Source organism: Aythya marila (genome assembly GCF_965140915.1).
Source record: "Aythya marila genome assembly, chromosome: 26".
Classification (NCBI taxonomy): domain Eukaryota; kingdom Metazoa; phylum Chordata; class Aves; order Anseriformes; family Anatidae; genus Aythya; species Aythya marila.
The window spans coordinates 2,577,739-2,601,341 of record NC_139067.1 but is presented as its reverse complement, the minus strand read 5'-3'; the positions used below and the strand labels follow the sequence as shown (position 1 = coordinate 2,601,341).

General features: G+C 42.1%; 1 protein-coding gene across 2 annotated transcripts in view; it reads right to left on the bottom strand.

Annotated features, from left to right (window-relative positions):
• The window catches only part of DOCK5 (dedicator of cytokinesis 5), an 85,111-nt gene that overhangs the window by 50,804 nt on the left and 10,704 nt on the right, over nucleotides 1–23,603 (bottom strand). For both annotated transcript variants that reach the window (XR_014319085.1, XM_082779624.1), the window contains exons 2-10: nucleotides 14,130–14,213; nucleotides 9,251–9,291; nucleotides 8,179–8,234; nucleotides 7,222–7,318; nucleotides 3,238–3,386; nucleotides 2,256–2,391; nucleotides 1,952–2,109; nucleotides 1,199–1,280; nucleotides 344–473 (exon numbers count right to left, since the gene is read on the bottom strand). Coding sequence is in view for 1 of the 2 variants with exons in the window: in XM_082779624.1 (XP_082635750.1) it covers nucleotides 344–473; nucleotides 1,199–1,280; nucleotides 1,952–2,109; nucleotides 2,256–2,391; nucleotides 3,238–3,386; nucleotides 7,222–7,318; nucleotides 8,179–8,234; nucleotides 9,251–9,291; nucleotides 14,130–14,213 (933 nt within the window). In the remaining variant the exon portion in view is untranslated. The remainder of the gene's footprint in view (nucleotides 1–343; nucleotides 474–1,198; nucleotides 1,281–1,951; nucleotides 2,110–2,255; nucleotides 2,392–3,237; nucleotides 3,387–7,221; nucleotides 7,319–8,178; nucleotides 8,235–9,250; nucleotides 9,292–14,129; nucleotides 14,214–23,603) is intronic.

The following is a 23,603-nucleotide window of genomic DNA, read 5'->3' as shown; positions in this document are numbered from 1 at the left end:
CTCCTTTAGGAAAAATCCACCTTTATCCTACTCGTTGTGAGGAGCAAATCCCTCTTCAGCAAAGATCTGAGAAGTCTACTGCACTGAGAGCAGTGTGTTATCTCTTCAGATGGTGACAAACCAAAAAGTGAATGCTGACAGCGTGTCATCTTCATTTACTACTTTAATTGAAAGATCCCAAAGGAGCACCATATACAGCTCAGTATCAGAACCTCCATTCTGGAGACAGAGATGCTGACACAAAGAGGTTAATAGGCTTTGCTGGTGTACAGCTTACGTTTTTTAGCTCACTGTCCCACCCACTGGACCATATTCTTTTGTCCTGTGACTGAATTTGTCGTACCTGCCACACCAAACGGTCTCCGAAGTCCACACGTATGTTTCTTCCCGTCTTTTAGCTCCATATGTCCCACCCTCACAATCTGACACACCAAGCTGATTTTTGGTCTGATCAGGTCAGAACTGCTTAAATCCTAGAAATCATTTAAAATAAAGTTACATCAATCTGCTTTATGAATGGAGGAGAAAAAGACAGAGGGTAAAAGACTTCTTAGGTTGTACATATGTTTAAAACGAACTCTCCTCTTTTAAAAAAAGGAAAACCAGTTCCCCTTGAGTCCTAGGAAAACAACATGCTAGTGTATCTGCAGTAATTTCCACACAGCAATTCCTAAATATCCCACTACTCTTTGAGTACCCCAGTAACAGTACTGAAAGGACTGTTAACTGCCAGAGCACTACCGAGGACAAGGCAGCTAGTTTGTGCCACTTTGGTTACTTGTCAGAAATTATTCCACTAACAACTTGTGGCAATTAAATTCTAATACAGAAGAGAATCAGCAGAGCAATGAGCTGAAAACCAAAACAATTCTCATCTCAAGCCTGGATTTTCGTAACAGTTAGGCCTGGGAAGAGAAGCGCCTGACAGGACTCAGCAGCACTCACTGACAGTGCCATTTCAAAGTAATAGACCTTTACTACTGCTTTGGACTGACACATCACAAAACACTTCTCAGAAGTGTTCCTCCGCGGCTGCCTCTAAGATCTTAAGTGTCCATGAAAAACACCTTGAAATGCCCCACGTGGCTCCTCTCTGCCAGAGGTGGGAAGGAAAGGAAAGGAGGGGAAATGGAAAGAATCCAGAACTCATGTCTGCAGCATGGGGAAGAATTTCCAGGATGTAAATACAGTAACTTACAGTGAAGACTGCTTGAAGGTTATTTAGCTTCTCAATTTCTTTAGGCATCCCATTACTGCCCCAACGAACCAGGTAATTTTCACTACAAATAAAAGAAGCAAAAAAATAAAATAAAAAAATGAAAACCTGACATTCCCGTTATCTGGGAAAAAGCTCAAAAGTGTTTTGATCTTTTAGGAGTGTCTGAAAAGCTCTGCCAAAATATTCTATGCCAACGTGATTCTGAGGTGACTCATTTCACTGAAGCCAGGCATGGAGAGAAGGGGTACTCTCAGTTCCTTCCTCTTTCAACTGTGACCGCATCTCTACACCCGATAACCTCAATGATGGAGACAGAGGGTGCCTGACACCTACATGTTTCCTTGATAAAGTTCTTCATATCTTCCCTGACCAGTACTAAATAAGCAGCTCTTAGGTGTGAAATTGCACTGACTTGACAGCAAATATCATGCCCATACATGACCAAAAGGTACACGATTAATCCACTGCCTCAAGTCTAGTGAAAACATTAGGAAAATTTAAGAACATAGACAATCTGGGATTTCACTAATGTAACACAGAAAAGCCCAGATTTATGAAGGGGAGTGCATGTGCTCAGAACCTTGACTTCTTATCAGAAGTCAAATAATCCCCTTCTGCATCACCACTGAGGCAGCAACCAAAAAAAACTACTCTGCTGGCTCTTCCTTTCTAACTTGCATTGACTTTTTTACAAGCACTAAATTGCTTCTATACATACAAATAGAAGCCTACCTGATGAATTTGGAGAGGTCAGGATCATAGAGGCTCATTAACAGCTCTGCATCTTCTCCAATATTGCAGACAAAATTCTTGAAGTTTACATACAGGCTATATGTGTGGGTTGTGTTGAATATTGGCTGCCCTCGGAGGTCCAAATTCTGTTGCAGGGACTGCAAAGAAGGACAGTGCTCCCATTAAAAACTACATAAAAGATTTTAGTTCTGCTGTAAAAGTAGCACAATATCCTTAAGAGGAATGTACAAATGCAGTGGGTACTAGTTACTTAAGAGGGCAAAGCCAGCACCAAGAGATGTACCTTCTCTTCCTGGATTCTTTCATCAATCCTTTTGGATGCGGTTTCGTGGGCCTTGAAGAGAGAGATCGTGCTGGTTTCATCTGGGTCCAAGATGTTCCCATTGTCATCTCGTACAACCAGATCCAAACCTAGGATCCTGAGCAGCATGCAAATCAGAGGACAGAAGTGACATAATATATAGGAAGCAGAGGTGACAGAGCACAAACCACTCACCAAGCTCTAGGCAGCCAGTATTAATTGACTCCAGTAATCACATTGCTGGTTTTCCTAGAAATGCTGTTCCCTCATTCCCCCCCCCCACCCGCAGTTCTCCCATTAAGGGAAAAATAATTAGGTAACTTTATGCTAAGATGACATCATCTCTGTTCTCACTTAAGCGTATTTAAAATAAACAGGTAGGTATAACTATAAAGCTTATGGGTTATGGCTGATTATTACTCTTTGCCATAAGCTTTTTTCTTAATTGACTAATTTGACCTGAATGAAGTCTGACAGGTAGATAAATGAGTTCTGGAGACAATCTCTGTACTGTATAAACCAGTGAAAGGTGCAGTTTTGGTGGCCTACAGAATCACATTACTCAGTTGCTGATAAAGCAGTTTAGTTCATTAGCAGTATCCAAATCCTGGCTCCAGATAGCCAGGCACAAATTGTGCTCCATGGGAAATGCCACCCTGTGCCAGCAGTTTTGCAGAATTAAGACAGGTAAGGCTTCCTGCCAAGTTAAAGAGAATGGTGGCATATGAAGAACCAACTGCTACGTGCCCACCTGCCAGGTTAGCCATGTTCTGATGGGAACTGAAGGCTGTAATTATCCCCTTTCCAAGAGAAAACGGAGAGCCTGATTCAGTGTTCTCCTCGTGTGGTTATTTACACCATTTTGTATTAATAAACATCTGCATCCATTCTCATAACACAATTCCAGAGCTTTCAGTGGGATATGGGATTCTCTCCTGACCCTGGGACAGTGTTCGTAGTTTACCTGTTACCGTAGTCAATTTTAGCAGTGACTTTCTTCTTGAGCTCAGCCAGTTCATCTTTGGGAAGAGTCCCAGACAGGATCTGCGACCTCCATTCTATCAGACTGTAAGTCATTTGCTGGACATGACGGAACTGCGTTGTCTTGTTATCCTACAGAAAACAAGGGACAATTTCAAGCCAGTGAAAGCCTGAAAACTATAAGCCCATTAAGCTTCCTGAAAAGTATTCAACTGCATCTACCGTACAAGTTGCATTTAACTAAAAATATCTGAGAAAAGAGGCACCATATGACAAGACAAGATTAGGCCATGGAGAAAATTCTCCAGCACTTTGCACTGTCAAGGTTTAAGTGTCTTAAGATTTAGGGTCTGCCACTTAGAACGTGTGATGTTGTGTGATGTTTTTTATGCATGTCCTGTTTGTTTTGCTTGTTTAGATGGTAAAACTCTTTAAAGCAAACACTTCATTTGCTTTTAAAAGTCTAAAGGTGATATCAAAACGTAACTACTTATGACACTGAAGTCCACATAAGCTTTTTCCTCACACCTATCCCTCCTGCAGCTCTTACCAGCCAAAGCAGTTCTTCAACCTATTTGGTACACATGAAAAAGAGCTCATCACCAAAATACAACGCTAACACGATGAAAAACTTGACTCACTGAAATTCTGCCTCCACCACTGTTTACAGTGTTAGCAACTATGTTGTAAAACCAGAATGCTAAGGGAGCTGAGTCCATGGATGCATTTTCATGGCTGCCTGCCTGCCAGTATGCATATATTTTAAGGTCCACACTCTACCTGATGGTAACTCACACCTGGATTGCCACGTCCATGCCTGACCTCCAGAGAGGAGTTCATGGAAATCAGAGCAGCTCTGTGGAAACGCAATCATCTCCCCGGCTGGTGCCTATCAGTAAATAAGGCTGAAGCTTGTCTGCTCTTCAGAGCACTCGTTTTTGTTTATATATGCATAGACCTTAGTGCAATCCAGGCCTGACTCACTCCGTGCTCTCAAGCACTAACCCAGGCAAAATGGTAACAGAGGCTCCTGAAAGTTCATTTTATCAGTCCAACAGGAGCTGTTTAGAACCCACCAAGCCAGGAATCGTCCAAACATGCAATTAAAAGATAACGTGGCTGAAGGAGGCTTCCCAGACACCATCTGCCTCGTCTACCCCAGTCCTCGCTCCGCTCTGCTGCGGTCACTGCATTTTCATCTTTTGCTATGGACTCAGCATCTGTAATTACAAGGCACTGACTGAGCAGGACATCAAAACCTGCTTTGTTAAAGAGCTTCCTCCTCCCGTTTCTACTGTTATCATCTCTAATTAAATATTTTTTATACTCTTAACTGGTTCCACCCTAATAAAATTAGTCATACCTGTACACCTCTTTCACAGAGCCCCAGATTCCAAGGCTGACACTGCAATTCAGAAGTGGATTAGCTATGCAGTAAGCCACCATACTTGCAGCAGTACATGCTTAGATAAGTAAGTAAGCCCTTAAAAGTGTCAGCTGTAAGTCTGAAGAAGGAATTCAGGCCTCATTCCTTTTTTTCCTTTGCATGGCTAGCCAGTTACTACAACTGTCTTACGTTGAGAGTCAAGTGCAGTTCATTTCCAGAGGGAAAGTGCCATAGCTTTGATCAACTGGGACACAGTGTATGGCTCTGCAGCTCCAAAATGATCTTTTTTTTTTTTTTTGACTACATCTCACCCAACAGCTAGTGGGAATTGGTCGACCACGTATTGCTGCTTCATCCAGTTGGCAGCTGACTGGTGTCACTTGGCTGTATCAGGGCTGTTAATGTTTAACCACGAGCCCCAACTGCTCCCACACGGCAGAACGAGAGGCTCACCTCAGTTATTGCCCCGTTCTGGGCCCTGCAAAGAACAGGAATGATAAAAACTACTCATGCTTGAGAATATCAATGTAAAGGGAACTATAAATAGCCATCTTCCTTCAGTTTGGACCCATGTCAAGGGGCTGGCGGAAGCTAGACGAGCCTATAGTTGATACAAGGCAGATAGTGCTGACATTTTTGGTAAACAAAGGCAAAAATAAGTGTACTCTTAACCTGCGTTAAAAAGGGAAGAAAACTTGGGTTAGCTTTCAGGGAAATTCAGAGCATATCTTAATTTGGCACGAGCTAACCCTGAGTTATCTCTGCACCTGTTTACATTAGCTAACTCCCATTAACCAGCCCAAGTTAAAAACCCCTGCCCATTTTCGTATTTATTTTGCAGTGGAGATATACCCATTGGTACAATGTCTGCTGGAAAGCACAGAAATTAAAGTGGAATGAAATGCTGCCAAATAAAGAAATCCTCTGTATTCCCTTTCTCTCAAATATCTCCTTCCTCCTTTGTTATTTTTTTCTTTTAATACATACTGCAGGGGGAAAATAAAATAAACTCAAATCCATTTCAAACCACAACATTTTCCAGGACTATTTTAAGAGTTATGTTGGTTAAGCACAGGAACATGAAAGACTTTTGCTCTTAAAAAAAAAACACACAGATTCTGAGGCTATGATCTTAAAATTATTCAGCAAGGAAAAAAGTCAGGAATAAAACTCTCTTTTCACACAGCAATAACGTCACATACGGTTTCTCATTAAGTTAAGAGGGTGGAACAAATTTTTGTGGTTTCGTGGCTCACAAACAAAACGTATTTGTGGCCCCATGAAATTTTCAATAGCAAAACTTGCTCTGGATAAACTGAATTGTTAGAGCTAATTTAAAACAATTCTCTCATCTTAATTAAATTCTCAGGGCACATACTACTCCGCAGGCTGAACACATTACTGACCAAAGAGAAATCGCTTGGCTCTTCTTAACATGCATTAATAATCACCGTTAAAAGAAGGCAGTTCATTGTGAACTCCAGCTGTGCTTCTTTGAGCAAGAACTTCACCAACTTTAGCAAAACTACTGAATCTGTGCATTACCTTGAGCTGATTTTTCTGTAGTAACTTTGTCAAGTTTCTTTGTCATTCCCTCTACTGAGAATGCCACATATTATGGGACCTTGGTAGGTCAAATGTCCTACCAGCACCCACAGCCCTAGCTCTCTTCCTCTCCTTTGCCTACCTGACCTGTATGTGCACTCAGGGGTGAGGCTCAGGCATTCCATTAAATATCTACATGATGTTCAGAAACACAGGGGTCACCCTTGCTAAGCTTTTTGTTAAAGCTTTATGGTTTCTCGCACAACTTCACTGAGATCTCCTGCTCTCACACAGGAGGGATGCAAAGCAGGAAGCCTCACCGTACAGCAAACTGTGAGTCACACTCACAACCCCGACCAGCTGACACAATGCTGAGTGTGACTTGTGGCAGCTGATGCTGAGAGTCAAGTCTTCAGCAGTGCTCTATCATCACAAATTATTCAAGTACAGCGAACACTTTGTGGCACAGGCTAAACTGCCACTCTGTCTGTGCTTGCACATTTGTTTAGAGAAGAGCTGAACTTTTTTAGCCCCTTGTAAGGTCAGTTTTACAAGAATAAGAGTTTTTCAATTCTGCATCAGGTTCTATTTAGAGATCTTAAAGTGCTCTGGAAAAGGCCCAGTCTTATCTCATCTGACATCATTTAATATTTTGTTCATTTTATTTGCCAGACAATTGAAACAAAACAAAACAAAAAATTACAGGACAGAGTACAACAAAGCATGAGACAGTTATCTTCTTAATAACTGAAGATAATTCTGCTTCTACATACGCTCGACTGCTGCCGAATCCCCCCGCCCCAACAACGTGGGGTTTGAAACACAGCAGCTCTAAGTCTCTTATCAACATAGCTGGACTCTGGAAACTCCCATTCTTAACAAGCCTTACTGCTTGCCATGTACACACTAATTTCTGGCTGCACAGAAGGAAATAAGAGCCTTTGAAAGACTTCCACACTGTTTGCATTTCAACCTGAATGAAGTAGCCCTTCTCTCACTTCTTTTGCTAAATACCAACCACCGAAGCAAGCTTACCACATAGAGCTTGTGCCAGATAACTGCCCATTCCCTCAGGGTGGAAGTCAGCTCTTGCCCAAGGGGCAGTTCACCTGGAATCACTGTTTCATGTTGTCTAAAGAAAAAAGGAGAAAATAGAAAAAAGGCATTATACTCAAGATCAAAACGCAGTAGTAAAACATCCTTTTGTCATAAATATGTAATTAGAAGTTAAGAGCAGCCTAGATTTTCATACAATTCACTCACGATACCATGATTTTTATGTCGTTCAATTGGTTCTCCAACCCATACATACACATTTTTATCAATTTTTAATGCAAACTTTAACATGCAAACATAATTTTAATGCAAAAATGTTTCAAGTTTTTTTCTGCCTTGTTCTTCTCAGTGGATCCTTTCCAGAAACACAATGCTAAATGAACGAAAAATAAGTTTTGAATATTCATCCCCCTCCAAGGCTAACTCAGCTACAGTTATTTAATGAAAAAAAAAGTACTTTCTAAAGTCTCTTTCTATTGCAAGTCTTTCTATTTTCCCCTCACACCATAATGATCACAGAATCCACTGCAAGAATCAAATGAGGAATCATTTCCTAAAACGTTTTCCAAGGCAGGAAGGAATCCACACTCCTGCTGGCTACTTGGCTGTGACCAGCAATGTGTTATGATTCACAGGATTCCCCAGAGGATCTCAACGTAACTTGACCGACCTGCCTTGCTACTAACTTGTCTAGCAGACCTTTCTTATTTTTACAAGTAGTATTTCTCTTACATCTATGCCTACAACTGTTTTGGTATGTACAAAGGAGAAGTTATGCAGCTCCAGAAGTCCAGCACAGATGTTATCTCGTGCTGCACACACAGACCAGAAGCACTCACTACAATAATCACAATGTTTTTTGTTTGTCTTTTAAATGAAACGGACTCCATCATTGGTTTTGCTACCAATGACACAACCCAAGAAAATCAAACCTACCCTCGGTCCTTCACGGTTGCCTCTTTTAAATGGATATATGTTTCTGGGAAAATGCCCTAAAATAAATAAACAGAATGAGTAAATAAATAAATCACACTAGAGCATATGACATGACAAAAATGCATTCAACAAAAAGCAGGAGAAGGAGGGTAAGAGCATGATCAGCAGCACAGTGGCTGTGACTGACGTTACTGTTTACCCACAACAGAAGTGTGTTTGGTCAGCCAGTCAGTGTATCTCAGAAAAACAAAGTAAGGAGAGTCAGGTTGCATGTTTGAACACTATATTTGATGTTACTACATCTCAGAACTGAAATTCTTGCTTCACTGTAATGACACTCACCTTCCTATACAAAACAGTGTAAAATCTTGCAAACTATCAGTCATACACCCTTGCTACAAAACATTTCTGGAGTCATTTGTTAAGATGCTGTGGACCCACGGTTCTCTAGAAAAGCTCACAACACATAACAGCATTTGTAGGAATTCACCAGTCCCAACTATGTATTATTTAGGAGCAACAACCCTTCTAGGAATGCTACAATCTTTTTCTATTTTCATCCCCCTTTAGGCCTGAAAAATAGAGCTCGTGAAGGATGTTACCACATGAGAGGTGGCAGGATTCCTACGGGAAACCAGATTTCCATGGAGTTTTCAGACTGGTTTCACAAACCTCAGAAGGCCTGGCTGAGATCCACGCATGCATAATTTTTGGAATATTTTCCAAGTCAAATCAAAGCCCTAACCTCACCACTATATATAACTAATGTTGGATGCATACAGGTCCAAGGCCCTAATAATAAGGCAATAAACTAGTGTATGCAGATATACAACAGGCAATTCCCCTAGTTCAAATGGCATTACGTGTGCCTACATTGGAGAAGTACCTCATTAATGGTTCTGCAATGTTTAGCTCAAGGGCATTTATTTCTATCACTAAGGAAAAGGACATATTGATCAGGAGACCTGCATAGCATTAAGACAAGAGATACAGCGGGAGCATAGCCAAATTCCAGCACTGCATGGGGTCTGGCAAGGTGTGAAATAAAAATTAGTGAGAAGTGAGGTCATACCTTCTTAGATTTATTTCGGAGTGTGTATCCTCGGTACCAGCCTGTCAAAGAGAAACAGAAGGGTTTTTCCTCTCTACATGAAATTAAGTACACATTGTCATTCCCACCACAATCCTACAGCATAAATCTGTTGATCTCGTTCATTTGGGTTACACTGATAGGGCTGAATACCAAAATCAGGCTGTCCCATGCTACATGGTAAGAGTGACAATCCTTGTTCCATAAAGCTCACAAATTATCTGCACAGCACAAGAATAACTGCTCAGATCATCTGACAGATAAGCACAGAGGCAAATACAGGCATGCACACACAACTACTGGCCCAAGATCATATAGTGTGTATATGGCAAAGAGAAGTACATTCAAGAATGCCAAGTCCTACTCCACTTCACCCCTTTTAAAGTCTTCTATGAAGTTCGTTTTCACCCAAATCATCACAAAGATTGTGCTTGAGCTTCACATTATTTAGGTTCTTTAGACTGAGTCATAGAAAAAGAAAGCCTTCCTTCAAAGGAAAACCGAAAGAGAATGTTCTGTTAGATAAAGGAAAAAGAAATCTGCTTGCCCTGGTACAGACATCGCTAGATCTCGTCAAAATAATATCAAGAAGCAAAGTATAAAATGCAAAGCCTGCACTGTGACCCCCCAGACTCAGAAGCACATGCCTCTTTCAGAGTACATGACTCTTCAGCACCTGGGGTTAAACCAGTATTGTGATTTCAAAGCCTGTGAAATGTGTGTGAAAGAACGGCTGTATTTCCTTCTCCTGCCCTCAAGCAAGCCCTGCTTAATGAGTAGACAGAAGAGAAGCATTTCTGTGAGAAAGTCGCTTGGCTCTTCTTCCGCTGTCTCCAAGCTGTAGGAGGCAAAGGGCTTTTTCCTTTCCACCCTCACTTTCGTCATTTGTCTAGGCTGTGTCAGAGCCATGCGTGACCAAGGACTCTTGCCTCTGGGTGCCTGTTCCTTGCCCTCTCCAACAGTCTCCAATCACCTTCAGTCCTCTTGAAGTTAATGTTCTGGAAATAACAACACTAAACATTTCAGAAGGATCTGTTCCATTTTAAATGCTGACGTGCGGCCAGGAAGGTGCCTTGTGCTGCTCTGGGGTAGGATGCAGACCTGCACTGATTCAGCCCCTACAAACACTCTTCCAAAGGTCTCTGCAACCACAGGTCTTGGTCAACCACGCTCCCAGAGCACCACTTTTTGACTCCTCACCTGAAGGTCCTTGCATGAAAACAATGACCCTACTTCTCTGCAAACATGCAGGAAATATCATGGTCCACAGTGCATGGATGGTGTTCAGAGCTATCAAGCAGACAACATTACTGATGCAAGATGATTATGCTCTGACTGGCAGAGGGAGCATCAAGAAGGCAAAGGGACTGAAGACAATAATCAGGCAGAAAATAGAGGAAGGAAGGGCTCTATTTATTTATTTTTAATAACAACATTTCTATATTTCAGCCACGAAGGTTCCATGAAGAGCCATGGATCTGAGAGCTCTCACCCACAAATTACAATTTAGGAGGGTGTTGATTTTTGTTTTTTAAAAACACACATTTAGCCCCCCTCTCTAGCAATGATGCAATGATGAGTCAATCATAATCCCCAATATTCCAGCAGTAAATCAGGTGGAAAGAAGAAATTCCTTTCCTTCCACGGGATGAAGTTTATACATTGATCATGTACCAATGGGTAACGTACTGGATTAGGGATGAGAAGAATTAGGTTCTATTTTTAGCTCTGTCGTAATTAATTGAATGGTATAGTACGAGTTGTTTAGGGTGTGACACAAAGCTGACAGAATTTAACACAAATCTTTGCCCAGTGATTTCAATTCCATTTGACACAGTTCCTCAGCCCTCTTATATCAACGCTTCCCCGTCTGAAATGGCCTCCTGCCATTAACCATATTCCTGTAAAATATTTTATGATCACTGCATAAGAAGCATGTTGTGTATAATTCTGCAAAAACTCTGCAAACATTTCATGCATTTTTGTCAGAATTCTGCTCCAACTTTCAGTAATCTTCTCCTTCATTTTAAAAAGAACAGAAGCATTTGGCAGTGGCCAACTGGCTGATTTCTTCTTTAAAGAAAAACACCTGCCTGTAACTTCAGAGGAACGACTGACTATTTAAGAGTTTCTCTCAACTATTTTCTCTAAGCAGAGATGTGCTAAAAAGAGAAAAACTTCTCAGTTGAAGATTGCATTGCAAATTTCAGCTACTACAACAGTCTCTTAAGCTGAAGTCTCACTGAAAAAGCAAGGATAGCAGACTAACTCTTGCAACAAAACACCATAAAGACTTTTTGTTGTTGTTTTAAAAGGAACACAGGTCCTTAATTTTACCTTTCATTAAATCTTTTTATGCAACATGTAGAAAAACACAAAAACCAAATGGAAAAAAGCACAACAGGAAATATGAATAAAAGCATTCAAATTAAAGTAGTTTAGACAACTACAAGTTACACCCAGTGATGCAGTTACAGAGACTGCCCCAGCTCACGTGCTTAACCACAAGGTCTTTGATCCTTTCCCATGGTACTGTCCCATCTCTCAGGGCCACAATGTACACCACTGCACTGTACTGAAATAAGGCAAGGGATGGCCTCATTTACTTGCAGCAGTCAGAGGAATTATAAAGACTCAAACTAGGAACAAATTCAATGCAAACTTATTTGCATCGGGAGAAGAATCTGGTCTGAATCCCAGCGTGTGGGCACGCATTCCTTCTATCCACAATGTGGCCATTTCCCACAGCTTGCAAAAAATAATAACACATATTGCAGATTAGAGATGATTCCCCTGAACAGAAACGTATCCTCCCCAGCTCACCACTCAAGGACAGGTCCCCAGAGAGAGAACGTAAAGCCTGCACTGAAGAACTCTTCAAAATTCTGAAGGCAGCAAATTTCCTTTAGCTCTTGGATTTTGCAGCACATGCCCAATTTTGCCAATATTTGGCAAACAACTGGATAAGTGGCATTTATCTTATTATCGAGTGGAAAAAGTCATTCTGTACAAAGACCTCATGCCCTTCAGCAATCAGACAGCCAACCAGAGAAAGAAGGGAAAAATTAGCTTGCTTTGCAGTTTACAAATACGAAGAGTATCAAGACCAAGACATCTAGGTACAAGTATTTTTGTTTTAAAGGAAGGTATGTCTAAGAAAATTGATATCCTCCACAACGTCATATGTAATAAACATACTGTGCTGTTTCAAAGCCCACTTGAAGCCCAAGTAAGACATTGCAAGAATCAGAGTTTTAAGGTTAATTATATTAATGGGAAACAAGACTAGACCCACAGCAGTTACCATCTCAGAGACATCTACACCTTTTCCTTCGGATTCACAAATGTCTGGCCCAAATTTTTGGCTTGTATTTCCAGGAAAACGTCTTAGCTGTGCTGTGGTAATTCCTAGGTCCTCAGTCACAAGCTAGGATGCACACCGATGGCTCAGTGTATGAAAACAAGCAAAATGCATTAGCTTTCCCAAACAACTGACAAATCAGTCCTCTCAGGCTGAAGTTCCAAAGTGAGACATTTCAGGTAATAAAAGGAATGCCACTGGGGTATTCATTTTGTGTTCTTGGCTGTCAATCTGGTACAAACAGCTGACTGCTACCAGTGAGTAGGAATGAACAAAAAACTTGCTGTGAAAAAACATGAAACACTCCAACATTTTGGAATTTATGCAATGCATGCTCTTCATAAAGACAGTTTTTATCACTGACAAAAGCAGCTCATTAATTAGTTGTATTACACACTAATCCCCCCCTCCAAAAAAAAGAAAAAATAAAAAAAACCACAACACTCCCCGCTATCGCACACATCAGTGTGAAAACACACATCAGCAACATAATCTGCTTTGACATGTAGGAACCGGCTGGCTGTTTCCAGTGTCAAGGCCAAAGAGGAATGGAAAGAGAACAATTGGCTAAGAACAAACTGCTAAACAAGCAGCGTGCTGTTCCCAGCAGAGATACTGAAGAGACTGTACACCGAGTCTCTTTCAAACTGATGCTGCTTCTGAAAATGATTGCATTTATATTTTGGAAAGAGCATTTACGCTTTGGAAGAGTGTAGACACAACCTTCCAACTGAACTAGGGATAGGTAGGTGCAATCTTTAAAATAATTGCACGGCTGTGCTCCATTCCCGATATTGAAATCCTCATTAAACAGTCTAGTTTAATAAGTAGGTAGGAAACACGAGCACGTATCGTTTTCATCTTGGGTAAAGAAGTAATTTTGATATTTTACATTAAGGTACGTGTTATGAAAATCTTTACTGGAAAGTATTAAGAGAGACAGCCTAAAAAGCACACAGAAGCTCCACCACTGGTATCTTTTAAAAGCATATAATGCCAGTTCTTGATATTACTGCTTAAACCAGCATTACTTTTAAACAATTAGACCTGCCCCCTCCTTTTCTTTCAACCACAGCCTCCGTTGTCTCAGATCAAAGAACTAATTCAGGCTAAAAGCTTTTCTTTTTTTTTTTTCCCTCCCATCTGGATCAGTTCATTACTTGGCCTGGCACGAGGTTAATGTGTGGTGTAAAAACAAGAATGAAAAGCCAGAAGTAAAAGTGTTTCTTTCTATAGCAGTGATGCTTTGAGTTGTCAGTAAAATCTTACCTTGATAAACCTTTGCTAGGAACAGCATAGAAGTGACTGCTGCTTCACATATTTTTATACTCTTTAAAAAAAATCAGGTGCATGCAGCAAGCACGACATAGTAAGCTTTAGTCATGGAAAACTTATCAGAAATTGAAAATCTAAATATGAAGCTTACACTTAAAATATCTTGCTTTGTTTTATTTACTTTCAAACACTACTGCAAATTACTTGAAGTGATCTGCAACCTACCTTCATACATCTCCAAAATGTGAACCGTATCACCAACTTGCAAGGAGAGCTCCACATCTTGGACAGCATCGTAATTGTAGATTGCTAGGAAAGAGGGAGAGGGAAAGAGAGAGAGTTAAACAATCAGAAAAGCTGTGAGCTAATCAGATTTTGAAATCTAGTAACACATCACCTGCCAGAGGCAGAATATGATTTTGGAAAAATATGATAAAGTTACTTTTTCAGAGTGTCATTTGCAAGATAGCTTAGTATGGAGCATATCTATTTCCAGATTGCACCATCAGTTCCTGCAAGGAAGACACATTATTCTCAGCAGCCAAAGTTATTCTTTCACCTCTGTGAACACAGATCCATGACACCAGATGAAGAAGCTGCAACTTCACATTTTACTGACAGCCTGCCCGGCAAAGGTCACTACTACCCCAGGCAGAGAATCAATTAGATAATTGCCTTTTTTATTAGTGCTTCATGAGGCTAACTACACCATAGCATTCACAGGAACATGCAAAACAGTATCAGTCGTCTGCCGTAATGCCACTGTTCTGTACCAAGTGCCTCGGACTGTTTGCTAATGAAGGCTCTTCCCAGCCACCAACCAAATTTAGCACGAAAACTTGAGATTCTCCGCAAATTTAATCCCTAAAGCTAATCCGAACGCTTATCGGATTTCCAGTTGGAATAGGATTAAGTCCAGAAGCCCACACTTGTAAACTGCCTGGTCTCTGCAACTTTCCTGGGGTGCAGAGCCCTCCTCAGAGCTGCCTGGCAAGATGAGAAAGCTCCCTTTGAATTTGCTTTCAAAACAATTCAAGTAAAAAGCTGCCTCAAGCAGCCAGGAAAATGCTTTGCTATGGTTCAATTAATTGATAAATCAAAGTCAGAATAGAGCAATCCTTTACCGAAATGAGATGACCTTAGTTAGTTGGTTAGCACTGGTGTAAGTAGGGATGATAAAATCCACATCTTAAATATAGCAGTGTGACCTTCTCATATAGAAATATCGTATTTACATCTCTAAAAAGCATTTTCCCAAGAAAATGTATTAGTGAAGCAAGCACAATGTTTATAAGGCAAATAAATCAGGCACGCTTTTTCAGAGGGCTTTGGGAAAATTCCTCAGCCTTCAGCGGGTTTGTATTTGAAGAACACTCTGAAAATTAAATATAAAAACTCCAGCTCCTGTGTCAGGAAATTCGCATCAAATGCCTATCGTTTCCGCAAGATGAGGTATATCGCCTCCTGGCAAGGATCCAGGGCAAACAAATGACTGTGGCTTACCACACCGGAAATTATCTCAAATATACTAACTTTCTTTAAAATATCGTAACTATAAATAATCCAGCAGAGGCTGGCAGGCTGTGTCAGTTCACTGCAATATCTGCAGGAACCCCTGATCGCTAACAGGCACTTATTTTTTTAAGCTGCAGGGGCAGTGCATGTCCGCCGTGGCCCTAATTCATGCCTGCTGTGACTTCCAGTGCCTGCAGAGACCCTCATGGGGCGTGTGTGTAATTATTGCACTGTTTTTAAGGGGGTTGCAGGGATGGTACCAGGCTTATATGGCGCTGCTTCAGCATCTTATATATACCCTTCAATATCCAACCATAATGTATTAAGCCAAGATACTCAAAACTGACTGGTGAGCTGGACAGTCGGCTCAGACACTGTGAACGCCCCTAGAGGGAAAAAATTCCATTGATATTTTTGCAGAAAAACTTGTATAATGTTTATGGGAAGACAAACATGACCGCAGAAATCAGAGCGTTGTGCTGAGGAGCGCCGCGTATTGCCAGGCACCGGGAGCATTCATCTGGGAGAAGAACCAGTTAATGTTGGATTTGAGTCGGTTAAAAAGAAACCATTCTGCTGGATGCAGCAAATAATTCCGCCAGGATCTGTGGAGGTCAGCAGAAAAGTGCAGCGCCTGGCCCAAAGGAAAGCAAACTCCCCACGGCCGTGCCTCCTGCAGCAGTAAACCTGCCAAATCCCGAAGTTAAGCGGGGACACTGCGAGCCCCTGCTTGGATCGGGCAGCCCCAAATCTCCCCCAGGTGGAGCAGGAAGGGGTTTGGATCAATAAAACCATCCAGGCTTCCTTCTGAGTGCCGGCACGGGGACACAGCACACAAGGTGTCGCTCCCTGGGTGAAGCCAGGCACCGAGCAGCATGCAGACGGACACCACTAATCCCATCGCGCTGCCAGACTTAAGAGATTTAAACAGCAGCATCTTAGCCTGTTCCCAGCTTGGCTGATGACATTGCGTCTTCCGAAGTTTCCTCCCGTAGTTGCAGGCTCCCTGCTTTATTTGCTGCCTTCAAATGATTGTTTCAGGGCTGGGCTTGACGCGAGGAACGGCTGCCTTGTGGGAATGCACTTGTGCTTATCCCTGTAGGGTTTCCTACACATTATTTCTAGCTGCCTGGGGTTTCTTTGGGACAAACAGACATTCTATAAGCACAAGCCTGTATTTTTCCATAAAATTGCTGCTTTAGCTTCGGACAAAAGCAGTTTGAGCAGCACCAAGCACCCAACAGAAAGGTGGGCGGGCATCAGACGAGCCTTTCTTTGGAGAGCACAGGCAGCTCATTCAAAAGCCAAGAGCACAACAGCCCCGAGAAGAGGGAGCACTGAACGCAGCTCCCTTCCCCTCCAAAAGCACAACAGCCCCAAGAGAAACAACTATCTATACAACTCCCTTTTCTCCCTCCCTGCTTTATAGGGAAGATTTCTCATCCCCAAATGTAGCACTTACAAGCTGAAGGAACATGCTTCTACCACCGTACATCAAAGGCAGGCGAGATTTGTTAATATCTTGCTTTGCTAGACTGAATGAAGCAAGAACAGAGGGCCACTGTATATAAAGTCTCCTACCCAACGGTTATGTGCAAGGTTATAAAAGACAAATTGCTGGCATATTTTCCCTGGGAGCTCTGCTGTTTGCAACCGATGCTTCCTGCTGCTCCAAGTCAGCCCCGTCTGAAACTGTCCGTCCGCAGTTATTTGAACTGTTTAGCCTCTTTTTCATCATGTGTATTTAATCTGACCTCCTTCCAACTTGAAAGGAAAAGGAAGCCACACATAACAAACACGGCCACGGCACGAAAAAATAAAAATCCTTCCTACGAAAACCTGACAATGCTGCAAGGAGGGAAGAAGGAAAAAAAAAAAAAAGAAAAAGACTTTTGTCACAGAATTTGTAGGAATATGTGAAGTTAAGTCTTTTCCCTTCAAGTTAAACTTCCATTGAGATTTTGTCCTTTGAAATTCACTTCAGAACAGCCTTTCTGCTCCTTTTGTTGCCCTGAATGAAAAGCAGCACTGAAGTCTAACAGATTTATTCTGAACAAAGAGGCAGAGAAGAAAACCCCGATCCTTAAGAGATACTGGGTTTGTTTTAATGAACTTATTCTTCAAGTATAACTACAGGCGATGTGTTGTATCATTTGATTTGCATGAAGAAGGCTCCCCAGTTTGTTTAGCAGCAAGTAGGTTTAGGAAATATTTTCCTCAGCTGTGCATTCAGCCTGAGCACTTCACCGGCAGGGAAGGTCAGCGAAGTAAACGCGGGAGGTGGTTTGAAGAGGGCAACAGATAACTTTATGGCCGATGACAGCAGCCAGAGTTACGTAGGTGAAGATAAGAAGCAATTCTCATGCTCCAGGGCAGAAGGCGACTCCTCAAACAGATCTGGAGGAACTCCCCAGGCATTGCACAACTGGGTGAGCAACGGGGATGTCAGGGGGTGCACGGCTCGGTCTGAAGCATCACCCAACAGTCAGCACCATGAGCAATGTGTGGCAAAGGACACCTCCAGGGCAGCCTGGGCTTTCCAGGGCGCTGAGCAATAGCTAGTGGTGAGCTGGAGGCTTCTGAGAAAGCAGAGTTGGATGCAGGCTGGCACAGGGCAGGGTTCTGATGGGAAGAGCAGCTTCCGTTGTCAATCTCCAGCTGGACGAAGGGACAAGATTAATCACAGCACATTCCTGATTCACCAGAGGTCTGTCAGCAATAAAGTGAGCCTGACCTGGCTTTTAGTGAAACCAGTGGGAGTTTTGGCAAATATTTCAACGAAAGCAGTGTCAGGCTTACTCCTTCAGTTCCTATTGGCACCATTCATTTGGGAGGAAGGTGACAGTGCCACCAGCTCCAGTGCCACTTGTATCAGCTCTTCAGAGTGCAGCTGAACACATACATCCCTGGAGAAGTGACCTCCTGCACTAACGCAGCACCTTTCACATAACAGCACTGACACACGACAGAAAGGTAGTGATTGTTCTCTCTTACATGCAGGGAAATTGGAGGCAGAACTGAACGGCACATAGACTTCACCTGCAGCACACTCATGAAAACTAAATATTAATTCCTTGAGCCATTTTAGCCATAAGAGCATAATTCATTTTCAAGACAGCTTGAAAAGGGAAGCTTAGCTAAAACATCTGAAACGAAAATGAATGAGGCAGAAACTGTCACCTACCATTTTGTGTTTAATTCAAAGCAGAGTAACTTGCTTAAACGTATTTGAAAAGTGGATTATTGGCCTGGAAAACACAGCCACTGCCAGATCCGCTATTTCTTACTGGGCTCAAAATAACCACCCCTCCACCCATCCCAGAGACCCGATAACAGCTTCCAAATACCACGTCCCACTTCTCTGAAGTCTGCCCTCGCCACTATCTGATAGGAGAGGGCTGCGCCTTGCTTCCTCCGAACAAAGAATCACATTCAGTGCTGCAGCAACAACCAGACTTCGTCTCATTACATCTTTCAAGCGAGGAGTCAAAAACTTCTGTACGGAACCAGAAGTATGTGCCTTCATGCTGCAACAGCCCTGTGTTAAGAAATGGCATTTAGGCTGGACAGGCCCATTCGGAGAAGCCTGGTATGCTGTCTGCTGCCAAGACGTAACCAAAAAAACAGTGGCTTTATTTAGAAAACAAGGAACTGCCCAAGGAATTAATTCTTAATGGGAACAAAGGCTTTTTGATGTTTGAGCAAAAAACTGTCTTGTACTACCCAGGAATTTGTGTCTGAAAATTTGAAAATAGCATAATTAAGATTTGTGTGGCAGATATCTTCAGAGAAAAGCAAGTCATGGTTCAACACTGGGAAACATACATGCTGTTAGGCAAAAAATGACCCCTTCTGAAATGGCTGAGGCTGACATTCGGCCTCGATTCTGCAAACTTCAAAGCGAATGCTCAGTATTTTGAATGTAAAGCAGAATAGTGGCATTATTTGGATAAGAAGGCTTAATTAACAGCCATTATTAAGCTTCAGAGTCAATCATTTGATGAGCTAGAGGTAGACCTTGACCATCTTACTGATTCAGGCAGACTTCTTGCACAGGAGTACATTTGGAAGGATTCTTACTTATCCTTAAAATCATTCATAGTTATCTTAAAAAATGAGCATTAAAAATGAACTGAGAAACTAGATAATCTGCCTATACATGAAAATATAGTATGGCCTTTCTAATTTGAATTCCAAAATTGTCACTTTTGGTTAATTCCTTCCATGTACCATGAGAAGAGCAGGAGGATTCACGCTGTCCTCAACATGCTTCTAACACCCAGAGTCCAGCCTAAGACTATGCCAATAACCAAATCCAAACAGGGATGGGAGCTGCTCTCCTGCCAAGTGTGATTCCAGAAACCCAGCTGATAAAAAGCATGCTAAGATGTTTCTGATTTCTTCTGAATATCAGAGTATTATCCTGGAGATGGGACAGGCTAATAATCTAAGGTTTTACAGTCTGCCCTGCACAAGTGCTCTGATTGCCAGATTTGGGATTGGGCAAGATTTCCTCTTCAGTCACGCTACCACCAACATTTGGATATTCCCATCCTTCTCCATCACAGCCTGTGGATCATACGCTAGGATCAATGGTTTAATCTCTCAAAGCCTGGATTGCTTTAGAGAAACCCAACTTAACGACCTCACCCATGGGAAAAGGGACGGCTTCACAAGCATTACATAAATGTTCCAACTAGATGATCTAATGGTCTCTGATGGCTTTGCACTCTACCAACAAAAACCACAGTTGGTTCCACAACAATGCTCTGCATCAAGCAGCAGTCCCAATGACAAATTAGCCCCTGTGCTTTAATTAGAGATTCTTAGTAGATTCGGATCGGGCAAGCTGAGATGATTCAGAACTATTGAAGCAAAAGACATACTGGTTATAAAGGAAAAAGAAATAATCTCCATCTTTTCATGCCTACAGAATTCCCATTAGTCATCTTCCCTTCAATTATTTATTGCAAAGCGTTTACACCACAGTGGCAGCTGCCTGAAAATAAAGGAGATTCTGTTCCCACGGTACATCTATCCTGCAATAAAGGATAGAGATATATGTCCTAACCATAATGCTAATATTGGTATCAGTAATATCATCTCAGCATAAACTGCTCTGCCTCTTCCTAAGCATGCTTGGGGTAGAATTAGCCAGACTGCAGCTGCTTCAGTGATCTGAGCCACACAGATACCCCAGTTACGCTGACAAGACTGTACAGTAAGTTTTCCTGATGAGCAGTGACTTTTCTGGGCTTACTTTTGTATCAGTGGCTAGCAGAGGAAGGCCACGGAGCGTTTTGGTTATAGCACTATGACATACTAAACCAGTGTCTGTATGGGCAGATACAACACTTGCACAAGCCTTGAAATCTCACCCACTTAGTCCCACATTTTGCCCAGACAAAAGAAATTTAGTCTTAGCCTCTCTCGCTGCCTTCTCCTCAAACGAGGCCATGGAAACCAACAGCAAAGAAAACCTACCGTAGGAAACCCACCAGAAACCAAGTCTAGCCAAACACACTTGGGCATTCACACAGACGTGTATCTGCTGTTTTTACATGCATAGTAATTTTCTAAACTATCTTCCTGAAAATAAGTACCAGAATAATGCACAGCAGAGTCACAGTACATAGTAGGAAGTAGCATTTATATAGGTAACACACACACAATTGTTAGCTGTGTAATTTTCTTCACCAGGCTCTCTACTTCCTTTTGTTATTTTCACTCTAAAGAGCCCTTAGGGGTTTTAAGCTCAGATAAAGAATTAATCTACATTAGCTGTCTCAGCTTATGTCTGGAGTAAGAGGGAATGCTGTGAGCCAATGGAGGAATAAATCAGAACCAGTGTGGGAGCCAACTCCTACACTACAGACAATGTATCCCAGTGCTTGATTTATCAAAATGAATTTCCTTCTACTAGCCCTACAATTCTAGCTTCCTTGGAACATCATGAAATATCCCCTTTTGCAGATACACAGAAAAAGAAAATAGCCTGGCCTCTCTCTTCTTGAAGATTTACACTTTTATGAACTTTTTTTCAGGCTGCCTTGATCCATCTTCTTTCTACAATCATTTAAGGATGTCTGCAAGCTTACCTAGACCATACTTAAGAGGAAAGCCCTTGGCTTTGTTCGTGTTGCTCTACCAGCCTCCATCTACCTCCTGCAGTCAGTACTGCTGCCCACCTAACGGTGTGCAAACTTACAAAGGAAAGATAAAATCACAAAGTGTTAATGTCAGTGTAAGACACTTTTAAGGCCATGGTCTATTCCAGGTCTGGTTGATTTAAACCAAACAACGAGCAATAGCATGTCGGTGTTCAAGGGGAATGAACACGTGCAGGAGCAGCCAATCTGGCACTCACGTGCTACAAGCAGCTCCTAAGTCCATAAAGATGACAACGCACTGCTTGTTGGGTCTGGAAGGTGTGCCTTGACTTCACGGTTCACAGTCCAGCTGCCAGAAGATCTTGCTGCTTAATCGAGCCAACCTTCCTTTAGTTGATAAAGGGGAAAAGCCACCAGTGACACTAAGCTGTCGTTCGGAGCGGTACTCAATTCTGAGCAGCATGAAGCTGGCTCAGGGAGGAAAGGTGCCGCAACAGCTGCCGATGTTGTTATTAATACTGCAATCTGAGAGGTCTCAGATCCTGGTGCTATCAAAGCTGCATCCTTCACCAGCTCTAACTTCACAAAACACATCAATCTGGTGTGTTAATTATTTCATTCAGTCACCACGACATACATTTAACTGTTTGTGACACAGCGACCTTCCCAATACACAGGATCCAACACAAGACTGCTCCTTTTCATCTACTGGCGAGGCTACAGGAACTGGATACCATAATGACAGGTGACTTACAGATCTCGTTAGCTTAATAGGTGCCTGATATTATTGTAAGGTGTGTATCTTCCACGCCTTGCAGGTTTATTTTGCCTCTTTGAAATCTGAGCAGTAACACCTAGCCTGAAAGACTAGTATTTTCCCAAAGATATATTAAATCACAGCCTTGTCCTTTAAAGCATTGTTCTAACTTCAAAACACTTTCATCTGTCACATGATCCCAGAATTCAACAGCTTTACCACTGGCTTTAGCTGTGTCTGAATCTGGTTTGTATTCAGGTTGGCCCACTGGTATCATGAGAAGCCCTGGAAGTATTATGCATCTTCTCTGCACTTTCCATTTTGGAGAGCCTTGGAAGAGAACAGGCACATAAACACTCTGGGCTATCTCCTACAGAACAGGGGTCCGTACCTACAGCCTTCTGAATACTGCAGTGCTTCCAGTCCGGTGTTGACAACTGCACATACCTACTAGAGGGTTTCAATCCAGTTTTCACAAAAGTAACCTCTGATTTTGAACATTTCCATTTTTATGGCCTGTGAAGAAACAGATGCTCACTCACAAGGCACACACAATCACTGCTGCATTTTACAAAGTGTGTAATCACCCTGTCTTTTGCCTCCAATCCTGCAAGTGTACTTTCTGTGCCTAAAAAGAAATAGCACAAGAGCAACTTCTGAAACAAAATTTTCAAGCAGATTTGTAGAAACAAAAGAACGAACCAAACAAAAAACCGCACCAAAGCAGCCATCACTTGATAAATTGGACTACTCAGCTAATTTCCAACTTGAAAGTGTGTGGCACTTTCAAAAGAATTAAGTGAATTTGCCACTGGCTTTAAATTACTGTCCTAGATCTTACTGGGCAAAACATCAAAGGAAATTAAAAGAAAACTTGGAAATACTACTGTACTGAACTGAGTGCTACTATCTAATAAGTTTTCACTGTATGCATTGCTTCCAGAGGGAGAGAGGGCAGAGATGAGAGGAGGTCTAATGAGTAAAACACTTGAGCACGCAGTCCAAGTGTGCCTACAGGCTAGTCTTCACCATCAAGTTCACTTGAGTTAAACCTTCAGCATTGTCTCCTGCTAGCATCACACCTACACACAGCAACCCTGAACTCAAGCTGACAGACCCACAGGGAAAACACAGCTAAGGGATCCCATTTCACCAGCTGCAGCCCCAACCCACCAGGAACACAGACACAAATTTGTGTCCGAGTGTTCCCAGGCCTCCAATGCTTTCCCCTTTCCATCAATGTGCTTGGAAAGAGACAGACGAGCTCTCACAATTTGCATGAGATGAATCCATAGCACGGCTTGGCCAACTCTAATT